The sequence below is a fragment of the Curcuma longa genome, chromosome 1, assembly GCF_044706935.1.
Source record: "Curcuma longa cultivar G26 ecotype Majalengka, Jawa Barat chromosome 1, ITB_CL_G26_1.1, whole genome shotgun sequence".
Taxonomy (NCBI): domain Eukaryota; kingdom Viridiplantae; phylum Streptophyta; class Magnoliopsida; order Zingiberales; family Zingiberaceae; genus Curcuma; species Curcuma longa.
In genome coordinates, this window is record NC_133861.1 from 24714877 (window position 1) to 24738790 (window position 23914).

General features: G+C 37.9%; 2 protein-coding genes and 1 long non-coding RNA gene across 8 annotated transcripts; 1 reads left to right on the plus strand and 2 right to left on the minus strand.

Annotated features, from left to right (window-relative positions):
- Nucleotides 1-444: 444 nt before the first annotated feature.
- On the minus strand, nucleotides 445-1288 carry LOC141832559 (uncharacterized). 2 transcript variants are annotated; one of them, XR_012602115.1, is made up of 3 exons: nucleotides 1209-1288; nucleotides 742-1115; nucleotides 445-657 (listed from the first exon to the last, which is right to left on the minus strand). It is a non-coding gene; the product is annotated as an uncharacterized LOC141832559 (long non-coding RNA). The 2 variants fall into 2 exon arrangements; XR_012602116.1 differs by having other exon boundaries at nucleotides 445-677.
- Nucleotides 1289-1745: 457 nt separating this feature from the next.
- On the minus strand, nucleotides 1746-3514 carry LOC141826731 (protein DROOPING LEAF-like). The gene is made up of 4 exons (XM_074714024.1): nucleotides 2542-3514; nucleotides 2378-2434; nucleotides 2267-2331; nucleotides 1746-2219 (listed from the first exon to the last, which is right to left on the minus strand). Exons 1-4 carry the CDS (start codon nucleotides 2758-2760, stop codon nucleotides 2156-2158), a joined length of 405 nt encoding a protein of 134 aa, XP_074570125.1. The 5' UTR covers nucleotides 2761-3514; the 3' UTR covers nucleotides 1746-2155.
- Nucleotides 3515-8653: 5139 nt separating this feature from the next.
- LOC141845759 (peptidyl-prolyl cis-trans isomerase PASTICCINO1-like) lies at nucleotides 8654-22591 on the plus strand (the record flags this gene model as incomplete). Of its 5 annotated transcripts, none has more annotated exon segments than XM_074733762.1 (11): nucleotides 12155-12378; nucleotides 12457-12555; nucleotides 12647-12724; nucleotides 13749-13821; nucleotides 15500-15561; nucleotides 15845-16097; nucleotides 18880-18964; nucleotides 19197-19266; nucleotides 21368-21465; nucleotides 22128-22250; nucleotides 22559-22591. In XM_074733762.1, coding segments are annotated over 6 exon segments (486 nt in total), but the record flags the coding sequence as incomplete, so codon positions are not given.
- Nucleotides 22592-23914: the final 1323 nt, after the last annotated feature.

The following is a 23914-nucleotide window of genomic DNA, read 5'->3' on the forward strand; positions in this document are numbered from 1 at the left end:
CCAACACTACAAGAAAAACAGTCATAGACATCGGTTTTCCATCGATGTCTATGAGAAAATCGACCGATGTCTATGAAGGCGTTGTAAAAGGTCTGACATTTTAGACATCGATTTATAACCGATGTAGTATCAATTAACAACATCGGTTTTTAACCGATGTAGTACCGATGTATATCACTCAAAGACATCGGTTCTGCAACGGTGAAAAACCGATGTAATATCTGTTTAACATCAAATTTAACAATGATTTTCGACCGATGTAATATCACTTAACGACAACGCTTCCAAACCGATGTCATTGAATCTAAAACTGTTGTAATAACATTTATTTTTTTATGTTATTTATAAATTATAATCGAGCAAGAATACAAAATTATCATAATATTATAAATTCACCCAACAAATCACAAATAGAAAAACACCGATATATTTAATCACCTTAATATTTACAAATAACCAAAAGTAACTAATACAAATATTCTTCTTGCAACATATTATACATTCCATGAAAAAAGCTAATAGAGATACACATCAAGTCAATATCCACAAATTACATTCCATGAAAATGTATGCATCCTCCATGTAAGGAAAACCATCCATTGCTCATCCTCCATGCAAGACAATATTTTTAAAGTAGTATCCTGGAGAGCACCAATGCTGAATGAAGGAAAAGGTTCCTGCATTGAATCAGACCTCAAACATATATGATAAACCTTCTTGTTTAGTAAAAGAGAAACTTACGGCATCACCATTGCACCAAGTAGTGAGATAGCTAAACCTGTGGAACCATGTCCTTTAAGCTGGGGGACAAAGAGCCCCTTAAAACTTCTGAAGACTTTGGCTTTGCATAGGCAAGTTCAGAAAAGAAACAAGCAGCCATTGTGAGTACCAGAAAAGCTATAAATAATTCGAGTTTCCTTACCTGCAAAATGTTTTAGATGTACATTGAGTAAAAGTGTGAAAGTACAAATCCAGAAGCTGTACATTGGCCACCTCCATTGTGTATAGACTCTGAAATATCGTGAGACTAGCATACTGGGCGCAGCATTAGGGTACAGTTGGCAGACTCGAGCAACCAACAATGCCCAGTTAACACCTCCAAGAAATCCAGTGACCTGAACATGAAAGAAAAACATAAATGGTATTGGGATATTACATCATAAGGATGTTGAAGAGATTCTATTACAGAACAAAGATAATAGACTTACATTTGAATAAACACCACGCCTCTTCGCCCAGAACTTCAAGCATCTAAGAGTGGCTCGGAAATTCTATGGAAAATATACCTTTACCATTTAGAAAAAATGCATAATAAAGTGCTAAAAATAAAACTTAACACAAAGAAACTAACCTCAACATTTGGCACCAGACGGAGAATTTGGTCTGCTACTCGACAGCCATTAAGACTTCTGACAGTTGCTTCATCAACATTATAAAGCACAGACCCATGTGATATGTCAAGGTCCTTCAAATTTGATGAATTCGACATGACAAACTTTAATTTCTAATTTGTTGGAAGGTGATGTTCAATCTCTCCAAACCCTAGAGCAATTTCACCTTTCACTTGAGATGGAAAAAAGAAACCCTTCAAATGTTTGTATTAAGGACAAACTTTGCTGCATACTGTTTGGAATATAACAAAGATCTAGGATGAGTTCTGTTGTGATAAAATATAGCAAAAGTACTTTGAGAATGATAAATAAATTCAGGCAAAACTTCCCTATAAAAGAAGTTTAGATAAAGGCACAGAAATTAGCACAAATCTATTAACAACCATACTAATAATTTGCACATTAACATGCATGATTTTGTGATCTCTACAAAGGTTTGAATTTGGTGCATCTACAAATATGTCAAATAATTACAAGAATCAGTTCAAACATATATATTATGAAGACACAAAGATTGAGATGTTAATCATTGATCCTCTTTGTTCAAAGGTTATTATCTCCATTGCCTTGAGAAACTTTAAGAACACAAAATATATTTGGCATGCAATCCTCTTACTTGAGATCTCTCAGTAGAAACTGAATAAACAGGGTTCATATTAATTATATTTAGGAGCCACAACCATATCACTAGTTCCCTTTCATTTAATTTGCAATGCATGCATAGCCATGCATCGATCAGAACTAGAAATTAGAATACTACAACACTAGCTAAATGCTTCTCGGTGAGGAATATCAGGCTGAGCGGCTTTGATTCTCTGTATCTCGTCCCTTTCATGGCATTCAAACAGCAATGAACATTAGTCATCAAGCAAAACCTTTTATCAACAGTTAATGCTATCTTGATGCCATGACCTTCTAAAGCGTCCACTGTTGATCTCATCTAATTAGAACTAGAAATTCATCCTCCACTTTGTGCTATCCATTTACAAGTTCTTCAATTTGCTAGACATTTTTACTCTCCTGCTCGGTAGCTTGACTTGTCCCTGTGCAAACTTATTGCAACTTATAGAGAGCTAGATACGTATACAGTTCAGTTCTTTTTCAGACATAATAATTAGAATATACAGTTGGTTGAATGAAGTCCATGAACCTGGATTTGGCTCGTTGGATGATCAGTGAGACTTAATGGTTGCTGGATGGGCCTGGGGCTGAGGAAGGAGAGATGGTTGTAGTGGCCACACTTGACAGTCACTGTGTCCAGCAGCCTCTTGCATGGAACCCCAACCTGCAGCCACCAAAAAGAGGCATTAATTCTGCGAAAAAAATATTCTTTGTTGATCCCAGGAATTTTACTCTGGGGAACCTCCATTTATCGACCGTCTTCCACTGAATTCTGTAAAAATGCATCGAAGCTCTTGAGATCTTACAAGATTTTAAGAACTACAAAGTAATTAGGACTCCTGATCTATGGAAAGCAAATGAATTATGCAGAGCTTAAACTATGAGCATGAGCTAAAAACATGGAAACCCTAGCAATCGAGCCTGTGGGCACCAACTCCTCGTGCATGAAGGAATTGATCTGGATCTCCCATGAGCTTCTTGAAATCGTACATTTTACAAAATTATTTTTTCCCCTCTTCCAAATCTCAGGAACATGAGTGGAGATACATGTACACGCCCACTTCCCAAGGCAGGCTATAGCAAGAACCCTAGAAGCAGCATTAAACCTAACAATAACACAAGCAGAAAGAAAAGAAAAGAAAGTAAAAGTAGTACTTCCAGTCAATCTTCTCAAAGATCATTCGTAGTTAGAGGCCACGTTTAAAGATCCCAAATCAGGACAAAAGAAACCAGATGAGGGATTGCTTTAGGCTAGCTGAAAAAGTTCTGCCACAAAGAAAGAAAAGAAAACACACACGCATACAGGTAGAGCTTGGGCTTTTTCGGCGGGGCGATGCTTGGCCCTCCACTCCAGGTAGAGCATTCTCACCTCCTCGTCGCTGCGGCCGGGGACGGCCAGCCTCGCTTGGAGAGGGTGAGCACATCCTGATAGGGGACGGCGGAGACGGCAGCAAGGGCGGAGGTGAAGAGGAGGAGGAGGAGGGCAATGGCGGCAGGATGAGGAGGAGCTGGGAGGCTGGAGGAAGCGGAGGAGGGTGGTGGATTGACGAAAAGCGGAGGAGGGAGAGGGAGGAGGCGATGAGGTTTGGGGATCGAGGGTTTGGCGGTCGGAGAGAAAAAAAATAAGTTTCGTGGTGAGCAGATGTAAAAATATTTGGAGGATAGAGGGAAAAAAAGTAAAAATATACCACAGTTTTAAAACCGTTGTTGTAGCTTCCAAAACCGTTGTTGTCGTCCCACATAGACAACGATTTTCAAACCGTTGTCGTAGTCTTCAAAAACCGTTGTTATAGTCCCAAAATAGCGGACATAGACAACAGTTTTAAAACTGTTGTTGTAGCCTCCAAAAATCGTTGTCGTAGTCTCCAATCAACCTCCCAAAGACATCGGTTTTTGTTAAAACCGTTGTAAAAAAGTAAAAGACATCAGTTTTGGCATAAAACCGATGTCTTTTCAGTGTTGTTAAAACTCGATTTTCTTGTAGTGCAAGCTCCTGGCCACTTCGGTCCTGAGCCACCAAGGCTCCTCCTGGACCATCCCGGAGATAAGCCACAAAGGCTTCCTCATTCTCACCCGAGCACCAAGCTCCACGGTCCTGAGTCACCTAGACTCCTCCTGGACCATCTCGGAGACAAGCCACAAATGCTTCCTCTATTCGTCCACGAACACCAAGTTCCCGACTACTTCGGTCCTGAGCCACAAAGGCTCCTTCTGGACCAATTCGGAGATGAGCTACCAAAGCTCTCTCCTTTCGTCTACGAACACCAAGTTCTTGGCTATCTCAATCCTGAGCCATCAAGGCTTCTTGTCTCTTGTCCAAGGGTAATACCTTCCCGACTTCACCTCTCCCGATTCTCAAGTGAGATCTTACATCTTCCGGGCAAGATCTCACTTCTCCGGTTAAGACACTCTCATCCGGACAGAAATCACGCTATCCAAGCATTCTCCCAGATAAACTTCTCACGGCTTTACTTCTCCCGGCCAAATGTCTTTCGACGAAGTTAATCTTCTTGCCGGGCAAGATCTTACTTCTTCCGTGCAAACACTTATTTCTCCCGGTCAAGTTCCCGAGCTTTCCAGACCTCCAGAAACTTTGAAACTTACTCAGACTCAATCCCGGGGATTCTGGTAGTCTATGTACTCTAACCAAGTCTGGGAGCTTGTAGAACCACAAGATGGTGTAAAAGCCATCGGGTGTAAGTGGATCTACAAAAGGAAAAGAGGATCAGACGGAAACAAATGGATGTCAAGACGGCTTTCCTTAATGGAAGTCTTGAAGAAAACATCCATATGAAGCAACCAGAAGGGTTCATTGAAAAGGGCAAAGAGCATCTAGTATGTAAGCTTAAAAGGTCCATTTATGGACTGAAGCAAGCTTCAAGGTCTTGGAACATCCGGTTCGATGAAGTAATCCAGTCATATGGATTTATTCAATGTCCGGATGAGTCTTGTGTATACAAGAAATGTGACGGAAACGTAGTGGTATTCTTGGTACTATACGTAGATGACATCCTGCTCATTGGCAACAATGTAAAGGTGTTATCAGACGTAAGGGTATGGTTGTCAAAACAGTTTGATATGAAGGACTTAGGAGAAGCAGGACACATCCTTGGGATCAAAGTCATAAGGGATCGCAAGAAAAGGATGTTGTGCTTATCCCAAGCTTCATACATTGACACAATACTAGCTCGGTTCAGCATGCAAAACTCTAAGAAAGGTATGTTACCTTTCAGACATGGAGTTCATCTATCTAAGGAGATGTGTCCTAAAACATCAAAGGAGATAGATGAGATGAAGGCAGTTCCTTACGCCTCAGCTGTAGGAAGCCTTATGTATGTCATGCTGTGTACTAGACCGGATATCTGCTTTGCCGTGGGCATGGTTAGCAGATATCAAAGTAATCCAGGACAGGGACATTGGACTGCGGTAAAGCATATACTGAAGTACCTGAGAAGGACTAGGGATTATATGCTGGTTTACCGGTCAGACGATTTAGTCCCTGTGGGTTACACAGATTCAGACTTCCAATCAGATAGGGACAGCAGTAAGTCTACCTCTGGGTATGTGTTTACTTTAGGAGGTGGAGCCATAGTATGGAGGAGTGTTAAGCAGAAATGCATTTCAGACTCCACCATGGAAGCTGAGTATGTCGCAGCTTCAGAGGCAGCCAAAGAGGCTGTATGGCTCAGGAACTTCATGATGGACTTGGATGTGATTCCTGGTTTGCCCAAAGCAATCACAATTTATTGTGATAACAGTGGTGCAGTTGCAAACTCGAAGGAACCACGAGCCCACAAAGCAAGTAAACACATAGAGCGCAAGTACCACCTGATACGAGAAATCGTAAAAAGAGGAGAAGTCGTTGTCGCCAAGATCGCATCAGCAGATAACCTGGCAGATCCTTTCACCAAGGCCCTTCCGGCGAAAGCTTATGATCGGCACGTTGAAGGGATGGGGATCAGATGGATGGCAGAGAAGACAACATAGTCTTTTAGTGGATGACAGCAGAAGACAGCATAGTCTTTTAGTATAAGTGGGAGATTGTTGGAGTATACTGAAAAGACTAGCTCTTTTGTATATAAACATTTCATGAAATAAAGGAATCATGTTTTGGTCAAATGGTTGCAATAGATTAGACTTGTAACATGTCCCCTTAATTTACATTGTAGATAACATGGTGTCTGTGAGACACAGAAGATCATGATTATCAGCTCCTTGTAAATTATAAATTAAGGCTCACAACCAAGATGACTTTGGACAAACCATCGGGAACGGTTGTAGTGTAATTCAGTAACTGTCTATCTTGACTGTAGAATTACACTAGTACACTTTGTGTGTATTGAGTAGGACCATTGAGGTTGTTCAATTTACGCTGACTCATAAATTGAACAAGACCTCTGTTATTATACTTATGCACTCTTAATCCCGATATAATAAACGGGCGCATATATTTAGTAAACATCACTTTGATTTACCAAAGGGTGAGATCTTTCCGTCAGATCAAATATTCTCGGTAAGTTGGGTGATGTTACTATTTATATGGTGTGCCGTTAATTATAGAAGGAATCCGTGTCCCAGTAGGGCTGATGATGTCCCCTTGAAGAGCTCATAAGGATTGTCATGTCAAATCTTGCAAGTGGACTTAGTCCGACTGACAATAAGGATGAGTGGTACTATTCAAGGACATAGATGTCGATTATTGAGTTGTCAGTGAACTCAGATAATTGATGGACATACGATATCTTAAACACGGGGAGCAATGCATAAAATAATAAGAAGGAACCCATAACGTAATTTGGGGATTGGATTGGTAGTGCAATAATGATCCTCTAGTGGAATGGATCGTTATTGATGGATGTAGGTGTGTATTCGGAGTTGAATACGGGATCCGAAACCCATCAGAAGGCCAGATCCAATACCTCCTCGAGGTCCCTGCTGTAGCCTAAAGAAATCTCTAAAAGATGCAATCAAACGGATGAGATTAGTTCTCAGCCGTCGGATAAGATTTAACCGATGGATGAGATTGGTTCTCAACCGTAGGATGAGTTAGTGGATGAGATCAACTTGTATCCTTGGGATTAGATCAAGTTGCATCCAATGGATCGAAATAAATAAAGAGGATCAAAAGAGATTAAATTAGAACCGTTGGATGAGATCTAGTTGCGTCCGATGGACGAGATCTCTTCGGTTCGGTTTTAATTCTCTTTAGAAGCAAGAACCGGTTCACAAGGTGAACCGAACCCATCCCTCTCTATAGCCCACGCCCAAGCATGATGAATTGTGTCCGTTGGATCGGAGCAATTAAGTTGTATTAAAGTAGATTATATTAGAACCATTAGATGAGGTTAAGTTGCATCCAATGGATGAGATCTCTTTGGTTTGGTTTTATTTCTCTTTAATACAAAGTTGGTTCACAAAATTGAACCAAAATCTCCTCCTTGATGTGGCCGGCCACCTCTCTCTCCATGGATATGGAAATGTTTTTTTAAAATAAAAACTGAAGGGGCCGCCAAGCAATCAAAGGAAGAAATAATCGGCGCCTATTCTTTTCTAGATTTGGAAGTTATTTATGGAAAAATCCAAATCCCAAGATGAAAGGAGGGGGCGGCATTACCATTGATTGGGTGTTGGGAGGCTATAAAAGAGAGGGGGAGGGGGCGGCCAAGAGACACACAACAAGAATAGCATACGAAATCTCTCCGATTTCGCAATTGCTCTAGTTTTCTCTTCTCTCTTGGCCGGCCACTCCTCCCTCTTGGCCGGCCTTTCTTCTTCCTCTTCTGGTTTCTCTTTCTTCTGGTGGCCGCAAGGAAGCCCTAAAAGAGGCTGGATCAAGGAAGAGGCGAAGGCGATCCAAGGCTTCATCCAGCAGAGGTTGCAATCCTTGTTCTCGGGAGATCGTTGCCCACACAACGTGGCCGAAAGAGCGATCTTTCTTTTGTGTTCTTCTCTTTTCTTTTTGGTGGCCGAAACTCCTCTTGAGGTGGTGGCCGGATCCAAGGTAGAAGGCAAGGAAGAACAAAGCTTCTTGCTTCAAGGAAGAAGAAAGGCGATCCGCTTTGAGGTTCAAGCGGGAGGTATAAATTTATTTTCCGCAGTTTCGGAAGAACTAAAGAAAGAGATAAGGAATACAGCAGAAGATTCCGAGGTTCAAACCGGGTTCTGGTATAAATTTATTTTCCGCAGTTTTATTTATACTTAGAACTAAATAATTAAAACCGTAGTAATTTAGAATCGGCGATCCTGAGGATCGATCGACTTAGTCTTCTTTGAAGATTTTGTCGATTGATCCGGGCGGGATAAAATTTTTGTCCTGTGGGGTTCTATGCTTCTCGGAGCGGATAGAATCCGGAACATGGGACGAAGATCCAGAACGCCAACAATGGTATCAGAGCGAGGTTCTCCGATTCCGATAAATTACTTCGGTTTTAGTTTTGCATGCTAGTCACACATGTTCAATAGTTAGAAATTTGCAATAGTTTAACTCGGTGTTGCAGGGTAATTATTTTCCAACTATTGTGGCCAAATATGTGTGAATGTTTTGTATGTATGTGTATGCATGTATAGGAATTAAATACGGGGGTTGACCGTATTAGTTTAAATTTTTGCAAATTAGATTTTTTGTACACTCCTTCAATGGAGTATAGGATCAATTTGTAAAATTTTATTTACATGCATCGACCGGGTTCCTAGCAAGGCGCGGATCTTTGAGGCCACAAAGGCGCAGCGGAAGAGGAAGCGAGACGGTCAAAGCCGAGTTGCAGCAAAGGAAAAATAAAAGGCCATAATAGTTGGAAATAGTTTTAGTTTTATTATTTCCATATTTATTGCTGTTTTATTTTTTGCTGTGTATGTGTGTGGTTGTGTTTAAATAGTTAAACATAAAATACACATAGGTAATTTCCTACCCCTTAAGGACAATTAAGGAAAATTATGCGCGTATAATTAACGAACTCCGAAGTTGATCTTGTCTAGGAGTGGTGGTTGCTCCCATATCCAAGAAGGCCTTAGCCTCGCCACAACCTGGAGATCAATTAGGAACTAGTTATTTATACAAGCATGATTAGATAGGAAATTAGAATCAATTATGAAAGCATAAATAAGAAGTTCAATAATTGATTTTGTCTAAGGCCACGCCTGGAAATCAATTTATTGAATTAATTATTAATGTGATCATAATTCAAAATCCTCAAAGTAAAAACTAAGTGGGAGAGGGATTCTTCGAATCCCGCGGTCTCCATTACTGGTTTGTAGGTGATGCATACAGACTTGCGTGCTGGCTTAGACCTTCCTCCCCAACGGATGGGTCTGTATGCGGATCACCAGAACAAACTTCCTAAAGGATGGTTATAGGAAGCTACTTAGTTCGCGTATACGTCCACACTAACGTGGCATACGTAGAACTAAGTAGTGGACTTAGTACCAAGTAATGGTGCACACTTAGAATGCAGTTAATAGTAAACGTCCACACTAACGTGGCTTGCTATTAAATGTGCATGACCAAAGTAGGACCAACTATTAATTTTATTGGTCATAAAGTCAGGTTGACCGGATAATAAAATTAATGGGTAAAACCTCCTCTTGCGAATGTTTGAGTTAGTATACGTCCACACTAACGTGGCATGCTAATTCTTCGGTGCTTGAGGTGTTGGTGAATTTAATTATATTGTTTTGAGGAATCAATATAATTTTAAATTCGAATATTTGACCAATGGTTATTTTCATGATTTTTCAGGAAAATGACCTTCAACCCACTAGCTGTCATACTAAAAGAAAACAAACTTACTGGTCCCAACTACATAGATTGGAAAAGAAATCTGGACATAGTGTTGACTGCAGAAGAGTACAAGTTTGTACTCCAAGTGGAATGCCCACCTAAGCCTACTGAAAATTCTAGTGAAGAGGAAAAGGAGAGTTATAGGAAGTGGATCAAGGCAGATGAGATGGCGAGGTGTTATATCTTGGCTTCAATGTCAAGTGTGCTTCAACATCAGCATCAGTCCATGGTCTGCGCCTATGACATGATGCTAAATCTCAAGGAACTCTTCGGACACCAGGATAGGGCAGCTAGGCAGGTGGCAATGAGAAGCTTGATGACGACTACCATGGCTGAGGGAACGCCCGTGAGGGATCACGTTCTCAAAATGATAGGTCATCTGAACGAAATAGAAATTCTTGGAGGACAGATGGATGCGGATACGCAGATCGATATCATCCTCCAATCACTGCCGAAGAGTTTTGAGCAGTTTCGCCTGAATTACAACATGAATAAGTTGGATTATACATTGGCGGAACTTCTGACAGAACTAGTATCGGCAGAAGGTCTACTTCGTCAAAATTCTCAAATTCACATTGCTGAGAAGGTTTCTGCTTCTAAGCCGAAAGGCAGGAAGAAGAGAAGAAACCATCTGGACCGGCGAAGAAGGTGAATGGACCACAGGTGGCTAGGCCACAGGCAGGAGTGAAGAAGCCAAAGGGCAAGTGCTTCACATGCAAGCAGTCAGGACACTGGAAGGCAGATTGTCCCCGAAGAAAGAAGAACAATAGGTAAATCTTACTCCTTAGTTGTTGAAACATGTTTAGCGGTGCTATCTACCAGTACCTGGTGTGTAGATACGGGAGCCACTGATCATGTCTGCAATAACAGGGGTTCCAGGAAACCCGAACTGCTTAAAGGAGAGATCACCGTCTACATGGGCAACGCTACAAAGGTGGCAGCTGTTGCAGTGGGAGAAGTTCATTTGAAGTTTGAGAGAAATAAAACTTTAGTTTTGAGAGATTGTCTTTATGTACCTAATTTTAGAAAGAATTTAATTTCAGTTTCTAAATTGTTTAAGGATGGATATTCAGTCTTATTTGATAATAAAGTTGTTGTCAAAAAGAATGAGGTCAATATCTGTTCTGGTACATTGATAGGTAATCTGTACACTCTCAACCCAATAACTCCCACGATGCAACATAAAGAACTAAATAACACATCTTCTAACTTAGGTAAGAGAAAGAATCCTTCAGAATTGAACCAAACCTATCTTTGGCACTTAAGGCTTGGTCATATTAACTTAAATATTTCGTCTCGTTTATAGACGATTATTCAAGGTACGGATACATCTATTTGATGCGCCGCAAGGCTATAATCACTGCTCCTACAGAAGAGAAGAACAACAATAACAAAGAAACGATTGATCAATCCCCAGACCTCCCCAATAAAAACACAAGCTCCTACAGAAGAGAGAGATCCGGAGGAGGAGAATCGAGCGCCAACGAAAGAAGAATCACAGAGAAAAAGAGAGAAACTCGCGTTGAGGGAGGGAGGAGGATCGCGCGGCTGGATGGCAGAGGAAGCTCGCTAAGAGGAGGATCGGGAACCAGTGAAGAAGATTGAAAGAGAAGGGGTCCGCGACTTAGCAACGGGAACACATTGCTGTCCCCGTTGCTAAGTCGCAGACCCCTTCTCTTTCGATCTTCTTCACTGGTTCCCGATCCTCCTCTTAGCGAGCTTCCTCTGCCATCCAGTCGCGCGATCCTCCTCCCTCCCTCAATGCGAGTTTCTCTCTTTTTCTCTGCGATTCTTCTTTCGCTGGCGCTTGATTCTCCTCCTCCGGATCTCTCTCTTCTGTAGGAGCTTGTGTTTTTATTGGGGAGGTCTGAGGATTGATCAATCGTTTCTTTGTTGTTGTTCTTCTTCTTTTCTCTGTTGGGGAGCAAGTCGTTGTCAAGAACGAGAATCGCTGTAAAATACCAAAAGTTGAAGGGGATTAATTGTAAATTAACCCTAATTGTTGAGGTTAATGGAGGATTATTGAAATCCAATTAAGTTTAACCTAATAAGCCCAATTAAATAATTATTTAGATATTGGGTTAAGGTTAATGGAATAATAAGTTTAGGATTAAATGGTTATTAGGGTATTGGATGTGGGGTTAATGGAATTGTGGATTGGAGTTATTGGGTTAACTCATTTAAAGCCAAACCATTAACCCATCAAGCCTTCAACCCATTAACCTATTGAAGCCAAACCCTTAAACCCAAGCTAACCCGTTAAGCTCCCCTTAAACTCCAACCCGTTAAGCCATTTTACCCGATCCGATTCGTTGAAGGGGGTAAAAATCGCGATTTCCTTGGTACAACATCCTCATCGCTCTCATCGCTCGCGACCGTCTCTTCCTCTCTTCTCCTTCTTCTATCGCAGCGGGTAGTGGCTTCGGCATCGACCGTCGTCGTTCGCGAGGCTGCAGTGGATCGCCGGCGACCAGGGGTTTCGGCTGTCGGGCGTGGGTCTCACGGCGCGTGGCTGCGTGTGGTTCGGCGACAGCGATCCGAGCGACGCGAACAGAAGGGAGAGTGCAAAGCTTGGATCGATTGAGATCGGTAGGTTAATTTCTAATGGAATCCGTAATCTAGTTGAATGTGGTAGTCGGATTTTGAGGTTTGCGTCTGGATTAGCAGATCAGAGGAGGATCTTCGAGTTCGGCAGCAAGTTTGGACGGGGCAGAGCGGAGTTGAACCGAAGCTTGGAATAGGGTAAAGGATAGGGCTAGATTTGAGGTAAGAGCCCTATTGCTTGCAATTGGTTTTGATCTAGGTTGATTATCTTGTGTTAGGATCGGATTGATAGGGGATTTTGGTGCTGTTGTAGGAGCTGTGATCGACAGCCTTAATTGAAGAAGGAATCGGACTGAGCTAGGTTTACCAGGCACATTGGAGCTGATCCGAGGTAAACCTTTCTTATCTAGTTAGTTCTTAATCCAAGATGATTAGGAATTGTTGGTTTTGGCTGCTTGGAAATGATATGTTTGGTGTGGGTAAGATTGGTTTTGTTGAATCGGGTTGTGAAGAGTTAGGGTTGTTGATCTATTTTAGGGTGAATTTATTTGGGTGTGATTGATTATGATTAGGGTTGTTAGGTGGAGTGTTATTGCGGTTAGAAGTGATTGGAATGTTATGTTGCGGTTGATTGTTGGATGGATTGTGTTGGAATGGTTAGAATTAGGGTTCGAACTAGTTGAGGGTGATAGTCTTAGGAAGTGTTGATAATGTCGAGGTTTGTATGGATTGGTTGGTAAGCTAACTTTAATCCAACTGGATTGGATCTAGCGTGGGTTGGATGGAACTCCAATTTATCCGAGTTGTGGTACTCTGTTAAATTGTGTTGTAAATTTGGGTTTAACCTATTTTATGATTTACTATCGAATCTGGTTGATGAATGTGGTTGGAGATTGGTTTAGGTTGATAAATGTGGATTCGGTTGTAACAAATGGAAGAACTGGGTTGGATGGTAAGATGATCAGGTAAGATTGGACTACGATTAATCTAAGTGAGGTTGGATTGGACCAATTAAGGGATTATCGACCCTACCTGGAATTTGGAACCAACTAATACCAATTGAAACTAATCGACTGAATTAAATTCGATTGAGAAATTAATTGAATTTAATTAGCTGGTTTAGATTCGATTGAAGATCAATTAGATTTAATCAGCTGATTCAGATTTGATTGATAAATTAATTGAATTTAATTAGCTGGTTTAGATTCGATTGAAGATCAATTGGATTTAATCAGCTGATTCAGATTCGATTGAGTAATCAATTGAATTTAATTAGCTGGTTTGGATTCAATTGAAGAACGGTTGGTTCAATTCTGGGTTTAAGCTAATTTAGATTGAGTTAGATTGATTTTAGATTCAGCTATGATTTATCTTGTTGTAGGGTATTTAGACGATGTTGCTATGATTAATTGCAGGACCTTGATCATTCGTCTTGTTACATACGGAGGATCATTTCTGGGGGTTCGATTAGACGATCGTCGTAATCAGGTGGGTGTCCTGTACTTGGTCACTACAGGTTAAATCTTATAAGTGCATAGTCTATTGTTACTCTTGATGTCCTATTGATACTTTCGATGCTTATGCATGTTATCCTGTTGATACTTGTTGTTATTCATTGCTTGATACTTGTCGTTGACCTTTGAATGATCTATCCTGATTCATATGGATACCATGTTGATACTATCTATTATGTTGATATCATGTTGATATTATCCATTCTTGTTGATACACATGTAAATCTGATACCTGTTGATACTATAGCCTGATTCATGTTGATACATACGTTGATCTGATACTGTTGATACTCTAGCATGGTTCATATTGATACACATGTTGATTTGATACCTGTTGACACTCTAGCTTGATTCACGTTGATACTCATGCTGATATTTATTGATAACACGTTGATACCTTGTCGATACCATGTTGATACCTTGTTGATACCATGTTGATACTTTGTTGATTCATGTTGATACCTTGTGTGATTACTATTAGTTGTTGATACCTAGACCGAAAACTCGATTTGATACTTTTACCCTAGTTTTGTAGGATGTTTGACCTGATACTTTGACCTTAGTTTTGTAGGATGCTTGACCTGATACCTTGACCCTAGTTTTGTAGGATGCTCGATACGTGATACTTGTCCCTTGATACTTATAGTTGATACCGTAATCCTATGGTTGATCTATGATACCTTGTTGTGTATCCTTGTTGTTGGCCTATATTGTTGATACATCCCTGTGATCAGTATATCACTTGTTGATCTATACCGTTGTATAACCTGTTGATACCTCGCGTGATTATCTATCATGCATAAGTAGTTGTAGATGCTTTGTTGGAGTTGAGCATCATAACATCATAGCATGTCAACACTGCCTGTGTGGGTGCGACGCACTGCCTGTGTGGGTGCGATTATTGTAGCACTGCCCGTATGAGTGCGATCATTTTAGCACTGCCTGTGTGGGTGCCATCATTATAGCACTGCCTGTGTGGGTGCTACGCACTGCCTGTGAGGGTGCGATCATTATAGCACTGCCTGTGTGGGTGCTACGCACTGCCTGTGTGGGTGCGACCATGCATGTTGCTTGTGATGTGTGTTGCATATGTGCATGCATTTGTTGGGAGATTATTTTACTGCATTTGTCGTTGCATCATCTGTGTGTGTGATTGTTGCACTTGTTTGATATATGATTGCTGCATTGTATGACATGATATGCATTCATATCATCATGACTTCTATACCCGTTGCACAGTATTGATCTTAGAAACCCTTTATCTTCTGATACCTTTGTATATACATGTTGTATCTGATTCTGTCATATGATTCCTATACCCTGTTGATAGATAGATTCACTTCTATTATTGTTGGTAGTATTCACCTTTCTTCATAGAGATTAGATACCTGTTGATATATTCACATGTTGTACACTGCTGGTATATGATTTCGATACCCGATTGGTACTTAGGTTCATACCTATTTCATGTTATTAGTATTCCTTTCTCCTTATGTATCTTTCCTGTTGTATTACATGTTGATACTGTATACCTTTTGGTATTCCTTTCGTTTATATCATGTTTACCTTTTTATTATGCACTTCTTTCCTGTATCCACTGAGTATCTATTACTCACTACCCAGACCCTGAGGTTGATTTGATTTCTCCCCAGGTAACAGATAGGTGCTAGGAGCTTGGGAGATTCTGCCGGACTGCATCCATCTCACATCCGAAGTTGGTATTGTAGTTGTATTTCATTTTGATCCGGTTGTATCTATACGTTGATTATCATTGTGCATTTTGACTTATGGTTGTGTGATTTGTGGATTTTGGAGTTTACGTATTGTCGTACTTGTATTTCGTATTTTGATGTTTTCCGCTGCGATGTTTACATATATTAGTATGCATCTATTATTGTGTGTGATGATGGCCGTGTTGGCCTTATTATTATTGTTGTTATGTTGTTGGGCCGTGTTGGCTCTTATATGTATGCATGTATATTGAGAAATTGTCACAGTTACAGGGGAGATGTTGCCGAAATTTTTCGGATAGACGCCTCTCGGGACGTGACAATCGCGGATAAAGCAAGCATCACGGTCTCTGCCTTCCTCGAATCCCTTTGCAGCATCTGTATCCAGTCTTAAGAAGGAGAGTCTTTTAAAAGACAATTCTCAAAGTTCACATAGAGGATAAATGGTGGTCGACAAGTCCTTGGAAGCAGAGTATGCACCCACGAAGAAGAAGAAAGCTGAGGAGGAGTTGGAGAAGAGGTTTCCCTTACCATTCCAAACTTTTTTTGGTCAAATTTTCTATTTGGAGGAAGTACTGTCTCAGTAGCCTGTACTACACCTGAAGCCCTAAAGTATCTATGCATGGTTAACCAAATTTATGCTCAACTAAAATTTTTATTGCTCATTGTTGGTGTTTAGTTATTTGTGTTTTCTCATAAAAATGTCAGAAGCAAAGAGAGCACTGCTTGCTACGTAGTTAGTTATGAAATTAATGCCTAGTACAATAATTTCAATTGATATATTTCTTTCTACAAGGAAGACGTCTAATGCCATGATGCCATTTTGTGTTAAAATGATAATACAATAATTTTAAGTGATATTTACTTCCTACAAGGTAGATGTCTGATGCCATTATCATTGTATGCATTAAAATGATACAAATGTTCTTGTAGTATAATAATTTCAATTGATATGTTTCTTTCTACAAGGTAGACATATGATGCCATGATATCATTTTATGTGTTAAATTCTTTCTATAAGTTGTCCGAGCAATAGCTTGCCCAGTCATAGTAGAAGTGATGAACCTACATTCCAAGGAACATGGTTTAAAATCTCATACCGTATTGGACAAAATGATCAATATGTATCGTTATGATTAATTATTGAAATTGGATACTACTAGATATTACTTAGCATGAACAATATTTTATGTGTTGTGTCAATCATGTGGATATGTATTGTTTCATGCCAACATTTAACACCTCTTAGTATGATACAATACAAATTAAGATGAATTAAGATAATGTTATTATTCTTTTTAGCTTGTCTCCCTACAATAATGTCAAAATTGTATCATTCCAAGTGAAAAACAAAATTTAAATTTAAGTATATAGTTGTGTGTGTGTTTTTTTTTTTATCTCCTTAGTCCTTCCATCTCCAATTCATCACTTGCACCACATGATATTAGGCAAAGATCGAAGCTTCGACACATCTCGAAATTTTGAAGCTTGCCAAGGAATAACCCTTATTTCCATATCCTTATGTATACTTTGTACAACTCAACAACTTTAGAAAAGATTGCTCAGTCTTATTTGAAAGTTTACATAGTTGTGTGGCATATCTGACTTGATGTGACAAATTGAATGAAGCCAATCAAAAAAAACATTTATTTCCTTGTTTTGGTTTAGGTTATGAATTTCAATTATGTTGAATTTATAGCTTCAGATTGATTTCAAATTCTTATAAAAAAAATCTGAACAAGAACCAGTCTTCGATATACATTCCATCCATATGCCATTTCTTTTTGTAATGGCAAAAGGGTATATTATATATATATGTAGATATATTATAAGAAGCAATAATATTTATCATCTATCATCAATCAAAATCCTTTCATATGCTTACAATTTAGAACCATGTATTTCACTTATTGTTTGAAACCAAAAGAATTTTAAAATGCTTTAAAAGCTCAGAAATCATGAAAACCCAAAACAATAGGTAACTTGAACTGAAGCAACTAGAAAAAAATTCATTTTTTTACGAAATTTAAAGCTTGAGCTTCAGGTTCAATTTTTTTTCTTATTCTTAACCCTTCTGATTAGGTATCTTGATACTCTTAACTCTTCAGATTAGGTCTGTTTTTTTCCCTAAAAATCCAATCCAACAAAGTCTAATTCCTAGATGCAACTATACAACAACAACCAAGCCTTATCCCACTAAGTGGGGTCGGCTTCCTAGATGCAACTATATATTATAAAAAATTAAACAAATTAAAATGTATTTTATTATTTTAAAATGATTGATTGAAATTTGTATCTATTTGATTTAGTCGATTGAGTTGGCCATGCTAATTGAATAATGACTATCTAGTTTAATCTAACCAATCCAATAAATCATCTAAAATTACTAGGTGAATTCAGTTTGATTGATTGAATAAATTTGATTACCTTGATTTTATGACAATAGTTTTATTGTAAAAAATATAATTAAGGTATGATTATTGAAATTTGACCTCTATTCATTTCCATCATGCAAACTTATCAACATGTATAACCAATGGTTAAATTTGATAACAAATGATTACTATACTATGATAGTCATGGTCCTTTTTTCGTGTTAGTTTTTTGAGCAAATGGTGTCAACATGTTTGAAATAGATGAAACATAATGTTTTTGTATCATCATCATATGGTATATTCAAGGGTTCTTTTTCAATTGACACCACTTTCTTGAGCTTGGCTCCGCCATGGCCAATGTCCATTGTTTTCACATAGTATGCATGTGCTTTTATCTTAATCTTAGGATGCTATTTTTGCATTCTTCTTCAAAGTTTGCATGGTCAGACATGAAACAGAATGATGGACTATCATTTGAGCACATGAGCAAAAGATGAAAGTTGCAAAGATAAGGATGTTAAGGTGGATGTATGGACATATGAGGATGAACATGATAAAAAATAAAAACATTAGAGAAAAAGTCGGATTGCACCTATTAAGGGAAAACTTTGGGAGTTGCATTTAATTTAGTATGGACATGCACTTAGACAACCAATAAATATATTAGTTAGACGACGTGAAACTATGACAAATATACACATTAAAGGAGGAAGATCAAAAAAAATTTGATTAACAACAATAAATAAGATAAATTTATTTAAATATTGACGATGATATAGTAGGGGATAGAGCTCAATGACGTAGAATGATCCATATAACCGACCCCACTTAGTGAGATAAGGGGTGGTTATTATTGTATCCTAGAGAGTCTCATTTGGATGTCACTGAGTTCTTGTGGTAACTTAGTTCATTTTTTCTGCTTAATAGGAGGAAAAAAATTACTCCTGGATGTTTGATGAAGGCAATTATCAGATCAGGAGATGGCAAAGCAAATCCTGCAGATGGAGATCAGGTACCACTAACCATTATAAAGTTTTTATTCTAGATTGATATTTGATTGCATCATGCATACTTAGATTTATGACTTTTATTTTCCAAGCTATACATTTGAAATACATATTATTCTGTTACATAAATGGTAAGTACTCATCTTTACTCAGTTCTCTTGTATTGATAGGAAAGTCTCAAGCAACTATTTGCAACAAATTATTCTTATTATACAAAAAATAATAATTATGTTGCAGGTAATACTCCACTGCACCACCAGAACTCTAGATGGCATCATTGTTGATTCAACTAGATCAGAACATGGAGGTGAATACTTAGTGTAGTAAATAAATATTTGTCTTGTTCTCTTCAGCAAAGGAAGTTAAATCTGCTTCATCTATCTTTTCATTTTTTTGAACATTTTTTGGTTTCTCTACCTGAATGGTTTTATGAAATTCATACTCTTTGGTATTTCCATTTTTTGATTTCGATCTACCTGAATCTCGTGCCGTATCGCCCGATAAACTCCGCCGCGGCACCGGCATGAAATTCATACTCTTTGGTATTTTTCCTTTTTTTTTTTTTGCTTGTTGTTTTAATAATCAATTCCTAACTATAGTTCAAAGTTATAATTCGGGATAATTTAAATAGGCTTTATTAAAACTTATAAATTATCAAAAAAAATTTATTTTTTATTTTTAAATATTTAGATTAAATTTTTTATTTTAATTAATATATTTTATATTTTAAAAATACCGAAACTATGCCTTTTCCAGGAGCTCCGGCACGGCATGAAAGATTGCTATTTTCTAATGTGGTTCCTTTATAGGATGACATGACTCCTTGTTTTCCAGTCTAATATTGCTGATTCTGTTCAGAAAATGCCCTAATTAGCCTTGACGTTTTATTTCCACTCTCAGATTAACTTATGAAAGTTGCTGTGGCTGATGTTCACTGTGATTTGTCTCTTATATAGTTTGGAAGTAGATGAGTGCAATTTGTTGCATCTAGCTGGATACTTGTTGTTTGTTTGCCATGCAAGTTATATCTATAATCACTACGTTCATGATTTTCTTTAAGGATGCTTTGTCTCATCTATCTGAAACTTAAATATATCAGTGTGGCCTTTACACATGTACTACACATCAGTATCATGATGCGTCTGTGAAGTACCCATCAGTATCAATTTAAGGTATAATGCCAGTTTGAAAAACATTTTAAATTCTGATGGTTGCTGCTAAAATATTTTAGATGGTTGTACCCTAGTAACACAACCAAACACTTTATCAAGTCAACTGTTTCTAGTTCATGATGCAACATAGGATTTTAGAGTGACTTAGTGCAACATTTTCAGCTCTTACATATCTTTTCATGAGAAACATAGTTGAGTACTTGTTTGTTCACTTATTTTGTTAATTTGACAGTTTGAGTTTGGAATATCTTGCTTCTCACAATAAATAATTGGTGAAAAAAGGCTATGCATGCTTTCACTACTTTCTAGTCATTCAAAATATTTACACCTTTTTCCTATCAAGCAAAATTAGGTTTTTGGACCTGGATTGTTTGTTGGTCTTCCTCAGAAAGCTTGCACTAATTTGCACTATATTCAAGCAATCGATAGGCTGTTTCCTTTAATCTATTGCATATTTGGTTGCAGACAAAATCAAGCTTATATTCAAGCAATCAAAAGGTTGTTTCCTTTTATCTATTACATATTTGGTTGCAGACCAAATCAAGCTTTGAAATCTTATTTTGAGTTAATATTTTGGTCCACGACTAGAGCAAGATGTGTCAATTTGGTGCTGATAGTGCCGAGATGTGGTGTTGGAGATACCCACGAGGAGGAAGGAATCAATGAGCAGAAGAGGAAGAAGAGAATCGAGATGCCAAACCTTAGCCTTTACTTCATTGTGTTGCCTTGCCTCGTGTTGTATCGCCATTGTCGTTGAAGGCTCAAGTGCTCAAGAGAACTTCATACCACATCGTGGAAGCTTCATGTGCCCTGAGGGAAGCCTCTGATTTTGTTGCCGTCACCACGAAAGCTTCCCAAGTATTATTGTCTTAGGATATTTTGCATGTTGGTTGACGGGTGGAATGAAATGTTTTACCTCTGTCCACCGATACAGAATGAAAATTCCAAACCTTGGTCCAAACACAATGTAGGTCATCTTTATCTTACCAATTAGTTATTCTAAAGGGAAAATGCACAATGACTCAAAGAGGTTGATCAAGTGAAAAGGTTCAAGAGGAAAGTTTCTCTTAGTTCTTTTTCACAACATATAGAAACATATTAAAGTTAACTTGTATTATACTATCTTTGGTGTGTTGAATATTTGTTATTATGCACGTTTGTTAATAATCTTTATTGGACAACACTGTTCTAGTATCTTTGAAAAATTTTATGCTTCATTTTTGTTTGACATGATAGGCAAGGACAATCCTATAAGAAATGTTTTGGGGAAAAGCAAGATGATTCTGGGGTTTGTTGAAGGAATTCCTACTATGACAAAGGGTGAAGTAGCAATGGTAACTCCTCCTAGTTGTCTGTGGTTCGTTGTTATTTCATGCTGAGGTCATCTCTTTTTTGTTTATTTATCGAAAGTCACTCTGCATTTGTTTTTAAAGATAGGCCTTTGAACAATCTTTTTCATTTTTGAGAATATTCAGTAATGGATTTGAACTTCCCTACTAAGAACTGACTGGATGAGTAAACTTAGCCTCTCATTAGCTCCCTAAAATGAAGCTCTATAAGTCCTATTTAAGTCTTTTCATATAGTTTCCTTGTGTTATTTGCAAACATGATACTCACTTGTTTCTTCCTCTATGCACTATGAAATCTCTGCATCTTGTGCCAGTAATTTCAGTCTACTATTTGTTGTCCAGAAGATCACCATGTGACATTCTTCAAACATTTCAAAAAGCTATCACCATGTGGTTTTGTCATTGCTTCTGTTTAGTTGGAAAGTTGTGGTATGTAAGCATGTGGGTGTTTTTTATCACAAGTATTCTCTCATAAGATTTTGGTACATCATACTAGTTGTTTCTTTTTTGTTTGGCTGTGTTCCATTCCATGCAATTCATTTTGTTAGTGGAAGCACTAATCTATTTTCACCATTTCGCTTGGCTATGATAAGAATGCAATGTCCCTTATTTTTCTAAACTTTGATATCTATTTTATTTGTTTGCAGTTCAAAATGAAACCTGAGATACACTATGCTGAGGAGGATTGTCCACTTACAGTCTCGGAGACCTTCCCCAAGAATGACGAACTTCACTTTGAAATTGAGATGATTGATTTCCATAAAGTCAAAGTATGAAAAATGAATCAAGTGCCAGCCATATTAGTATCTATTTTCTCTAGGATGTCATTATGAAAATTTCTTGCAATTCAAACATCTCTTTTGTTCATCTTGTGTTCATTTGTTTCTGACCCTTGAAACTGCTGTCCTTTCATTCACATATATATATTTTAGGGAAAAATTTATCTGAAGAGTTAATTTCTATATTCTTTGTACAAATCCATGCTCAAGTAATCAATAATTTTCTCTGGAGTTCATTTAGATTTATATGGATTATCTTGCATGCGTTGCTTCATGTTCTAATGTGAGCTTCTCTCCAGGTCATCGGTGAAGATTTAGGAGTTGTGAAGAAGGTATGTAAGATGATGTAAAGTAACATTTTGAATAAATGAAATTTCTGTGCTTCTATAGTATTCATTAAGATAGTATTTTCCACTTCATTTTCCTTTGAGAAATAATTATTGTGTTTATAAACTTCTCAAATGAAATCTTTGGTGTGCCATCTCATTCAAGGATTGGAATCTTATGCTATTTTGGGTTGGCACAATCAAATTTGCCATTCCACCCACAAACAGAAGCCAATTTTGTGTCAGTTCAACATTCTTTAAGTGTACCAGCATTGTCCGCTTTTATTGGATGACATTGAATGAGATTCTCCATGTCTTGTAGGTATAGGTCAACAAATATCAAATAGGATTCTCCATGTTTTTCAAGTATGGTTAAGATAGGGAATCTCAATGTTAAAGGGTCATGGTGCAAATTTTTAGTGGTGAGACTTGCTTCTTGTGATTTAGGTTATGATAGAGAAAAAGTGGTTATTAGGGAGAACTACGAAGGGTGAAGAAGCACGATTTGGTGCAAGCTCACATTGCAAAGCATAATAAGCGATTAGGAAGTAGGGGCCTCGAGTTGCCGTGCGAATATAGAGGAAGTGGTTTGCGAAGAAATGAGATCAAATTTATGTCACTGAGTAGAGAGGAGGATAGGAAACAATAAGATTTTAAATAAAATATTAATTTTATAATTTTATTTTTAAATTAATGAAATTTAGGAGAATTATATAAGATTTTAATTAATATTTTTAAAATAGGGAAAAATTAAATTTTTTATCTTTTATTTTAAATTAATTATATGGGTGGGCAATATGTGTGGTTAGAGTAATATGTTTTTTCCTCTAGTAATAATCATCAACTTAGCAATTGTAATTTTAAGGTATTTAATAGAGCTTTAATTGAATTACTAATTTAATAATCTATAACTTCAATATAGCATCAATAGTCATCTAGTCAATTTAATTAATTACTATTTATGTTAATTATATATTATTAAAATATGGTGAAATCAAAGTTCAAAATCTCGAACTATGTCGAAGTTTCGATCTTTGATTGGAACTGTCACACTCTGAGGGTATATTTGTCCGTTAAACCGGACGGTATCCCCTAATGATAATGTGAGAAAGACTAGTAATAGAACTCAATTCACCCAAACCAAGTATCAATACAGTACAAAAATCAGTAAGTTACAAAAAATGTGAATGCATGTATGTATTAATCATCGGTACATACTAAACTACAACAATGGAAAAAACATTGAAACAATTAAAAAAAGGAAAACCAATACTCGATGTCAAGTGGGATTGACAAACACTGATCTCTAAGCGACGTTAGGGTAATCGA

Coding starts and splice junctions, on each gene's coding strand:
- LOC141826731 (XM_074714024.1), bottom strand. CDS start 2,760: ATGGAGGTTCCCCAGAGTAAAATTCCTGGGATCAACAAAGAATATTTT. Junction 2,435..2,541: donor ATCCAACGAGCCAAATCCAG/GTTCATGGACTT, acceptor AAGTTTGCACAG/GGACAAGTCAAGCTACCGAG. Junction 2,332..2,377: donor CTAGCAAATTGAAGAACTTG/TAAATGGATAGC, acceptor AGTTCTAATTAG/ATGAGATCAACAGTGGACGC.